Source organism: Lactuca saligna, chromosome 9, assembly GCF_052625555.1.
Source record: "Lactuca saligna cultivar CGN05327 chromosome 9, ASM5262555v1, whole genome shotgun sequence".
NCBI lineage: Eukaryota > Viridiplantae > Streptophyta > Magnoliopsida > Asterales > Asteraceae > Lactuca > Lactuca saligna.
In genome coordinates, this window is record NC_136425.1 from 63,235,166 (window position 1) to 63,246,115 (window position 10,950).

Below are 10,950 nucleotides of genomic sequence, written 5' to 3' on the forward strand. Positions count from 1 at the left end.
AATGTGCACTAAATTATTCAAACATTCTACAATGGGATACATGTGAGCACTCGTCAAATGATTGATTCTCAAGGACCAATTCTCAAAAAGATCCTAGTTGATGGTTACGCTTTTATTGAGGAACTAACTCAACACTCTGATGAATGGCATTCTTCATGAGATTCATCTATACGAAAAAAAGATCAATTGGCAAAAGTACTAGATGCCTTACAACGTTAATTCCAAATTTAGATGCATTGGGAAAAGATATGAAAAAGTTCAATCAAACCATTCATGTTATTTAAGTAGGGTGTGATAACTATAGTGGTACACATCTTACAAAATATTTTCTTTTATATGAAGATGGAAACAAGAGAGCTCAAATGTGATACTCATCTGACGATAGATACAATTATTGGAAGCCTTGAAACAACGATTGGAAGCCTTACAATGAATACTGTAAGGAGATGGCTAGGAAATATAGGCAATGAGGGCAAAGTTTCTACCAAAAAGAACGGAACAAGTGGTACAAGAAAAGAAACCAACTTTGCAAGACATGTTGACCCGATTTTCCGAAGCATCCAACAAATGACATAAAGATAGGTAAGAGATGGTGAGAAAGATTATGCCAACAATAGAAACCGCACTTAGAAAATAGCAAACTTCAATTTTAAACATCGAAAATCAAGTGGGCCAAATATCTCGAGTGTTACAATAGAGTTTTACAATAACTTTACCAAGTAACAGGGAAACAAATCCCAAAGCACATGTCAAAGGCCGTTATGAGTCGAAATGGTAAAATTCTCGAACCTTTAGTTCTTATTTCCACAAATAAATATTCTTGTGTGCAGAATTCTAAAAAAGAAAAAGAAACTGAACAAGTTGCTCTGCAAATGTATTGCATATAGGAGAACACGATGGATTTGAGTGTACCAATTTTGTCTCCGATGGTTAAACCATACAAGCCATCGGTTCCATTGCTATAATGTTAGCAACAACAGAAGCAAAAGGAAGAGCATCACAAATTTCTTGATCACATAAAGTCTCTACACATCAACATTACATTTATCGAAATCGTTGCTCAAGTGCCAAAATATGTCAAGTTTTTGAAAGATTTGTTCAGCAATCAAAAGAAGTTGAAGGAAGCTTCAAGTATTGTGTTAAACAAACAATGTTCAGTTGCTATGTTGAAAATACCGACAAAAATGAGGGATCCAAAGAGTTTGAATTTACCTTGTCAATTTGATAATCTAACCACTAGCCATGCTTTAGCGAATTCGGGTGCAAGTACAAATCTCATGCCTTATTCTTTCTATTCAAAGCTCAACTTGACCGAATCAAAACCGACTCGAATGGCGATACATTTGGCCAATAGATTGGTGACTTATCCATAGAGAATATTAGAAGACTTATTGGTTAATGTAGGCAAGTCCGTGTTTCAGATTGATTTTGGGGTGTTAGGCATGAAAGAAGATTGTCAAATTCCTATTATCTTTGGAATACCAAACCGACTCGAATGATGATACATTTGGCCAATAGATTGGTTACTTATCCAAAGAGAATATCAGAAGACTTATTGGTTAAAGTAGACAAGTCCGTGTTTCCGGTTGATCTTGTGGTGTTAGACATGAAGAAAGATTGTCAAATTCTTATTATCCTTGGAATACCATTTTTTAGCACCATGGGATAGTTGGTTGATATACATGGTTCGAAACTTGCACATAGAGTCGGATTGATGTGATTACATTTGGTATTGATTAATTAATGAAGCATTCATAAACTAGCACTATCAATTTGTATGACTATCAAAGAAGATTCGAAGGGTAACATATACCTCTGCTATGTAGACTTCATAGTAGCTTGATTTTTCTTGATCAGTTTCCAATCATGTGGAGATTGTTAGAGAAAATAAACCACAAAATTCCGACCCAGTAAATTTTCATAAAGTTTATATGATTTTTCAAGGACAATGTATAACCTTAATTTCAAAACTATATTGCACCTTGAAATTTTCAAAACTTGGAAAATCTAGATATATTTGTGTTAATAATATTATGATGCATTTCTAATGAATATACAAAAAAGAATATGGTGTCATTTTTACAAAGGCTTAATGGGACTAAAACAATGTTAAATAAACAATGTTATCAAGCAATGTTTAAACAAATTCTAGCATCAAAATTATGTACAAACAAATTTTTAATATAATAATTCAAGGCAGAAATTGCAAAATACCATTTTGCTATTTGCTCTACAAACTTAATCCAATGTCATTTTGCAATTTTATAAACATCATATGCCATTTTCAAAGCTCAATAACAAGCAGATAATCATATTATTTCAATGATTTCATTTAATCTTATAAACTAAAATGTCACTAAAGAAGAAAGAAAGTCACTACTTCATAAAACCTTATAATAACTCAATCTAAGAACAAAAAGAAAAACACCTTTATGCACTTGCCTTCTCACCTGACACGTCATCCTCCTCCTCCCCCTCCTCCGCCTTCACCTCACCATCCACCACCCTCTCACCACCATCATCACCCTTCAACTTAAGTGGCAAGAAATTAGAGTACACAGATGTGATACTAGCTTTCGCCTTCTCAGCTTCCTCAGCCTCTTTAGCTGCCACCTCAGCTTTCTCTCTCTCAATATCCGCCATTAACTTCACCAAATCATCCTCCCTATCTTCTTTCTTTAACTCTTCCCTTACAAAAACCTGCAACTCATCAGAAAACTCCAATGGCTCCTCCCTCAACATTCTACCAATCATTTCAAGAACTTCATCATGTTTCTTGATGTCAAACAAAGCTTTCATTATAAACTTGTAGCTATCATCATCCATTTTTAGCTTAGGCACCATCATATCAAAGAAAGATTTTGCATCATCAACTTTCCCAACTTTTATTAACCCATCCATTAACCGATTGTAAACTGTTAGATTTGGCCTCAGTTTGGATTCAATCATTGTTTTGAAATATGCAGCTGCATCTTCTGGGCGATTTTCTTGGAAACAAGTGTCCATTAATACAACAAAAGTGTGTTCATCTGGGGTTACCTGTTTTTCGTTCATAGTGTTGTAGAGTTCTTCTGCTTTAGATAACATTCCATTGTTGCACAATTGCTCGATTAGATTGTTGAATGAAAGAGTGTCTGGATGACATCGTGTCTTCCCCATTTGATTGAAGGTGTTTATTGCTTCATCGAATCTTTTTTCTGCACAGTAGCCATCCACCATTAGATTATAGCTACCGAGATTGACTCTGAGAAGTATAGGAGGGTTGTGCTCTTGTAGCATTCTATCTAACAGCTTCAGTGCGATATCGAACTTTCCATTTTTAGACAGGGCGTCCAGTAAGGAATTATACGCCATTGCACTCATCCTGATCTTTGATTCCTCACGCAGAGCTTCTTCGTAGCATTCCATAGCCTCCTTCTCCATTCCTTTCAAGAAATACGCTTTCATCACACTGCCATAAACAACGCCATCATGAACAAATCCACCTAATTTCTCTTTCAATTCCTCGTACAGATTGAAGATTCCATCAGGGTTCTCGTTCTTTGCTTGCCCAGTCATCAAATGATAATAAACAGTTGGATCGGCTTCAAACCCTTTCGATAACATGTCGTCTTTGATTTCCAAAGCCTTCTCCAGCTTATCGTTGTCAACAAGCCCTTTTACTATAATCCGGAATGTCGTTGTGTTGGGTTCAAAAGGAGCATTATCGATTAATTGTTTGTAGTGTTCCAAAGCGGTATCGATTTTCCGGCAATCCATATAGGTGTTGATGATGAGGTTATAAGAGACGATGTTCGCCGCGATAGCTGCTTGCGTGATGAAACGGTGAAGGTTAAGGAGATCTGCGTATTTAGACTGCCGAAGACAGGCGTTCATGACGGCGTTACATGTGAAGATGGTGGGTTTGCAGTTGGAGTAGACTGAGTGACGCGTCAAGAGAACGGCTTCTTGTAAATCATTTTCGCGGATGAGTTTGAGAATACGGTTATGGAGCTCGAGGCGTTTGCCGGTGAGAACAGAGACGTGTTCGGGGATTTTTGGGGCGTTAGGGTTTTGATTTGGGGTCGGAGTAGGTCGAGGCTGCGATTGGGTGTTGGAGCGGAGAGCGTTAAGAGGGGGTTCGATACGGAGGCGACGTTTTCGGCGGCGACGTTCTGCGGCGGCGTCTTCTGGTGTGGCAAATGATAAATGTCGGAGAGATATGACGGCAGGGCGTAGCGGGTGGTGGTGGGTTCTCACCAGCAGTTTGAGGTGATTTAAGAAAGCTGGTTTCGAAAGAGCCATTTGCTTTAATCTTGAGAGAAAGTGATTTAGGGTTCTTGAAGAGGGTTTAAGAGGTGATGCAATGGAGGAGAAGATAGGGGCAGAGTGTATTCGACGGGATTATTGTGGATTTGGGTATGGGCTTTATTATACTGAAATTGTCGTACTTGTACATTCTGCAGTTTTACTTGTACATAAATGTTATTCGACAATGAATATACAATTTTATGGTAATTTAAAAATTTTAACACAAATTTTATTAAATATATTGAAATCAGATTAAAATAATTATCTTCTTCTTATCGACATATTTAAATATAAAAAGACAAATAAATATTTACATCCAAATAAACATATCACATACTTATTGTTTAAATAAAATTAAAAACAAAAATACAAACTCCAATATTTGTTTAGTTTTTGATAATATATTAGTTATTAAATACTTACATTTAAAAATAAAAAATAAATATAATTCTTAAACAAATTGTGAGATCGAAATGAGATTGAAATTTCCATCTTAACTTAACTTTTTAATTAAATTGATTAAAACCGGTGACGTTCTCATTAAATACCTTGGAAATCTTAATTCAACATGTTAATTATTGTGATTCAATTCATATTTAATCCACAATTGCATCGTTTTTTGCCACCATCAAACCATATTTAGCTATAATGTGACAATTTATTGTCAAGGTGGCAAAAAAAAACAATAATTTTTTAAAACGACTAAATTGAATAAAAAAACAAAACTCTAGCAGGAAACTAGAGAAAAAAGAATTAGATAAGAGTGTTTAAAATGGGACTAGTAACCCACAATTCCAATATAAATGGAACTTATGTTTCGTATAAACCACCCAATCAAAAGAAGCTACAATACCATCAACTAGACTATATTTTCCTATCAACTAGACTATAAAAAGAAGTAGCTACAATACCATCAACTAGACGATCAAAAGAAGTTGCTACAATACAATCAAAAGAAGTAGTTACAATACCATCAACTAGACTGTCTTTATAGGAAAAACCAGATCAAACAAGTATTACTATTTATTCTTGAATTTCCATAAATGCCACTAAGTCGTAGAAAATATTTCATCAAACACCATCCTATCGTTGTGGCTGGAGAAATTTGATAGGAAGAGACAAAACCTTCAAAGTTAATAACCATAATTAAGGAGGAGAAATCAAAATCACACCACTAAAAAAAAACCTTCTTTGGCCACCTGACACCCTAGAAAAAGATGATTAACCGCCACCTCATTATTACAAATCGGGCAAAGAGAACTGTGAACATGAATACCTCGCACCAAAAGATTATCTTTAGAATAGAGTTGATTCAAAAGTAATCTCTAACGCAAAATGTTAATATAATGTCCCAAAAAATCCAGAGAGATTTGTGTTCATAAAATAGATTAATCAGTTAAACATTTGTTTTAAAAAAACACATTAAGTAACATTTGTTAAATTGAAACTATATATTATTAGAGTTAAATTTACAAAACAATGGAAACAAATATCTTTTGATGTGTATGTACAGTGTCGTCAAGCTCTGCTCAGGAACAGCCTGCAAAATATTTAATCCACAACTATAAGCATAAAACTTAGTGAGTTCCCCAGTATACCACATATTTCACTATACATTCAATACATCCATTGCTACGAGACACATCCTGATCTTCCATAAATTGCCAAGGACCAAATCTTAGTGTTCCATACAGTGCAAAACCATACATAGTAAGGAATAAGAAAGACAGTCGAACAGATGATCCACCCACAAGTAATAAATCAGATAAGAACCATGCAATCAGCATTAGACCAAGAGTTCCCATGTTATCCAACTTGACTACACACAACCCTTAAAGTAATCATTCAACAGATGTATAATACTATCATTACCCTAACCAATCATGACACCTCGCAGTATTATGTATTCCCCAAGCAAGACTCTATCAGTCTAGCATACCATGACACCAAGTGTCCTACACCGTACATGCATAACAAGGAGTTATCCTAGTCAACTAGCATACTTGTACACTAACGGTACATCTATCCTACCATGCAAAGGATATACAATAGGATATATGGCACAATGAGAAACTCACCTGAATCGTAGAATCGGAGAAGCATAGCTCTTACACCTTGTACTAATCAATCTCGCGAACTGACTAACACCAAAAGAGATGAATCCTCAGTTAGCAACCCAAGTGATGTGTATTATATATATATATATATATATATATGTATATATATATATATATATATATATATATTAATTGCTCATGTTTTAAATTTATAAAACTGATTTTATCGCAACTAGACTAACACACACTGAGCAGTGAACCTAATCGTGTAATAGTATAGTTGTGGTAAGAAAAGGTGTCGAACATAAGGGAAACAATGGTGAATTAATTTGGAGTTTTTTATTATAGGTTACACTAAACACACAAAAGCTATAAAGAAGAGTTTTATGGAATTAAATCTCAAACAAAAGACTAAACAACAAATATCAATAAACTGACCGAACACAAATATTTTTAGGTACTTTTATTTAGACAAATTACATCTTAAAATCATAGATAATTGCACACACAAATTTATTTATTCGTGTTCATCGATTCCTAAAATAACTAGCTCTAGTTCTAGATAATTAATCCTTTGATTTTAACACAACTATTAATCCATTGATCAAGTGAACAAAAAAATAATGAAAATCAGTATTTAGTTCGTATTAAGCAAGATTTGATCTTTATTAATCCTAGTGGTCATAGGAATTAACTTATGCATAGATTGGTCGTCTACTCACGCATACACATTAAAATTCATCACTTTATTTTCTAACCTTAAGTTTTGTTCAAAACTCTAGTGGGCAGCCTTGATTCAAATTAACACAGAGCAAAGGGTTCAAACACCCAAATCAGAAAGTAAATGTATCAAAAATCACATTGGAAAGCTAATTGTGGTCATAACAATGAACCAAATGATTTCTAGCATGAATCCGCTCTCCAGTCCTTCAGATCTTTGGTCATGTCAACTTAACGACCTTCCAGCCGCCTTCTAGATCCTCACAGCTACTTCTTGGGGATTTATAATCGTAAGATTCAGTCTAGGGTTTAAGGTATATCATTAGGGCTAATTTTCAGCTCTATTTATAGGTTTCAGCGTCACCACGTCGTGGTCCTCATAGAAATCTCGTATTCTCCAAGTCAGCGTCAAGAATCGCGATGTTTCCATTCACCACATTGTGGTGGTGATCACCATGTCATGTTCGTTAGGAATCAGACTTTTATGAAAACACGAAAGTAATCTGAAATTGTGTGTAGTTTTTAGAACATTTTGAATCTCGTCAATCGGAGTTACGAGTCATTAGATGTGTCTAAAACACTAATGATTAGGGTTGTAAACGAACCAAACGAACACGAACAAGGTCTTGTTCATGTTCGTTCGTTTAAGTTAGCCGAACAACAAACGAACACAAATAGATAAACGAACAAAATATTCTTGTTCATGTTCGTTCGTTTATCAAATTACTTTGTTCATGTTCGTTCGTTTATGTTCGTGAACATGCTAAACGAACATAAACGAACAAACATAAACGAACAAAGATAAAAAAAAAAAAAAACACAATTGAACATATATGAACATAAAAGAACATATAATATAGCAATATTATAAAAAAAAAATAAATATAAATAAACTTAAACAAACGAACATAAACGAACGTAAATGAACATCATAAACGAACGTTCACGAACATAAATGAACGAACGAGACCATTGTTCATGTTCGTTCATTTAACTTAACGAACGATAATTTTTGTTCGTGTTCGTTCATTTATTAAATAAACGAACATAAACGAACTTTCCGCCGAACAATTCACGAACGGTTCGCCGAACGTTCAATTCGTTTACAGCCTAGGTCTATATCCTAATTAGGGGTGTGCGCGGTGCGGTTTCGAGTCAAAACCGCAAACCGCACCGCATATGCGGTTTGAATATTTTAGAAACCGCAAACCGCACCACAGATGTTCAAAACCGCATGATGCGGTGCGGTTTGATGCGGGCGGTTTATGCAGTTTAGTTGCGGTTTGTGCGGTTTAACATTAAATTTATATGAGTTGTTTAACATTAAATCTATCAAAAAACTAAAAACCTGACCGGGTTAAAAAAAATGATTGCTTTCATTTTATAAAAACAAATACAATTTTCGAGTTAAATCGTTTTTAATAAATTGTGACTCATGTTACTATAGTTTTGTAAGTATCATTGTTAATGCTTTATATTGCCGTTATAAATGATACATTCTTTAAACCATGAGATCTTGATCTAATAGTGATTTAATGTTACGTTATAGATATTTGGTTATTGTAAGAAATATATTTATATACATCATTTCTAAATTGTGATTTGAAGTTATAACAAAATAAAGAAAAAAAAGTATATATATAACATGCGGTGCGGTGCGGTTTGAACCGTAGTTTTATAAATACAAACCGCAAACCACACCGCATAGTGCGGTTTGATAAAATGATGAACCGCAAACCGCACCGCGAAATTCTAAACCGCATTATGCGGTACGGTTTGGTGCGGTGCGGACGGTTTGTGCGCTTTGTGCGGTTTTTTGCACAGCCCTAATCCTAATTACACTCAATGCGATTTTGTTAAGTGCCAATGAAATAACTAAAATTCTTATATTCTTTTTCACTTTTTCTAATTTTATATTCACTTTTTTAGATTTATTATTATTATTGAATTAAGGGCCCATTCCACTGCCACCAGCCCACCACCATATATCACATCGACCGCATACTACCAACGTATACCGCTAATGTTGTGTCGTTTCTACCTATGTTGTCGCCAGACTCACCGTCCACCACCATCTTTTTATTTTTAATTTTTTTTTTATTATCAAAACAATCGGAACTGCTTTTTCAAAAAGAACATTCATCTATATTTCTATTTTACATGAGCTTATAAGTATTAATTTATTACAATTACAATTAAATTTTCAACACATACAGTTTACGATTTGATCCAAGTCAACATAAGTTTTCCAAACATGATAAAAATGATCACTCAACACTAAATCTTGATTTATCTTTAACTAATTTTTCTGATAACCGTGAAACTTTAAATTTAACAAAATATATAATTAATTAATTTCTATGAATTAGTTTATATATTCATATTTAAATAATTTTTTTAGTTTAATAATTTTTTTTCAAAAAGTTATTCTTATAAAAAAATATTGAAAATTGTATCCCCAAAATACAGTTGTTGCCTTATTCCAAAATATCATCAATGTTAGATAATAGATACTGATTCTTGATAGTCATTATATATTGAACCGTCATTCTTCATGAACAAATTTGAGCTTTCAAATGTATGATGAGCTGTTATATTCAAACGTATCGCTTTGATCTTTTCAAGTAATTTATTCTTCTTAATTAAATTTCACTCAAACATTCAACTAGTAATATAACGATAAAGTAAGTCGTGTATTAACATCATGATTTCTCTTAAAGGATTTATACGACTCAATTTAATTAAATTTTAGTTAATCTTTACAAACCGACTTGACCCAGTTATCTTGGATAAATCAAAATAGAGTATTTATTTTAGAGCATACGGTGTGTGTCATGTTACTTCTTGTTTTGACTGAGTTGGCAGCCTATAACGTCGTTATAATATCAACCCCCCCCCCCCCCCCTTTGTTGTATCTTGTTGTGGTGCTTCTTGTTATCTCCATGACAAGAAAAAACATGATCACCTATTGGCTATCAAATTATATCTCTCTATCTCTCTCCTCTTAACATGATGTTATAACACCATGAACATCATCCTCTTATTTTGTTGCTTCTTGTTATAATATGACTTCAAGTTGCAGATATCATATGCTCTTAAAGCATAAAAGTATATGTACATGTACAAGTAATTAATCTTAAAATTCTCATTAAACAAAATCCATCTATCAATATTAGTATATTACCACTCATTATAATATTTATATAACAATTATTTCCATGTTAAGCAGATTCAAGTCTTTTAAGAAACCTATAAACAAAAAAATTATATATATATATATATATATATATATATATATATATATATATATATATATATTACTCAATCTTCTAGGTATAAAAATTAACAACTTATTGCCTATTTGAAATATCATTTTTGTAGATATCTCAAAACCATCATAATATTTTTTACCTAATGGTGAAGTCAATCTTCTAGGTATAAAAATTAACAACTTATTGCCTATTTGAAATATCATTTTTGTAGATATCTCAAAACCATCATAATATTTTTTACCTAATGGTGAAGTCGTAGAACTTTGTAGATATCTCAAAACCGTCATACCTATATATGTATAATCGTGTAAGGAGGGCTACAAATCCATGTACACTCTCCACCGTGTTTCATTCTTTTATTTATATTGAGATGTAGAAGTGCATGTTCTTGTATGTAGTATGTGATAATGGAGTTTTATGAAGCTAGAGAGGTTCAAGGCATTATCATTTACAAGACTTAAAGGTTGGTGTATAATGTTTTTTTTAGCACATGTTTCTAATAATAATAATAATAATAATAATAATAATAATAATAATAATAATAATAATAATAAATCTTTGATACAATATGTAACATATTATAATGATGGGTCAAGGTGTCCGACGACATC

At 33.2% G+C, this 10,950-nt stretch overlaps 1 protein-coding gene across 1 annotated transcript; it reads right to left on the reverse strand.

The window, feature by feature from the left end:
• Window positions 1-2,260: 2,260 nt before the first annotated feature.
• Window positions 2,261-4,385, reverse strand: EMB1796 (Pentatricopeptide repeat (PPR) superfamily protein). The gene has a single exon (XM_078973971.1). The coding sequence runs from the start codon at window positions 4,282-4,284 to the stop codon at window positions 2,431-2,433; it is 1,854 nt and encodes a 617-aa protein (XP_078830097.1). The 5' UTR covers window positions 4,285-4,385; the 3' UTR covers window positions 2,261-2,430.
• Between the last annotated feature and the right edge of the window lie 6,565 nt (window positions 4,386-10,950).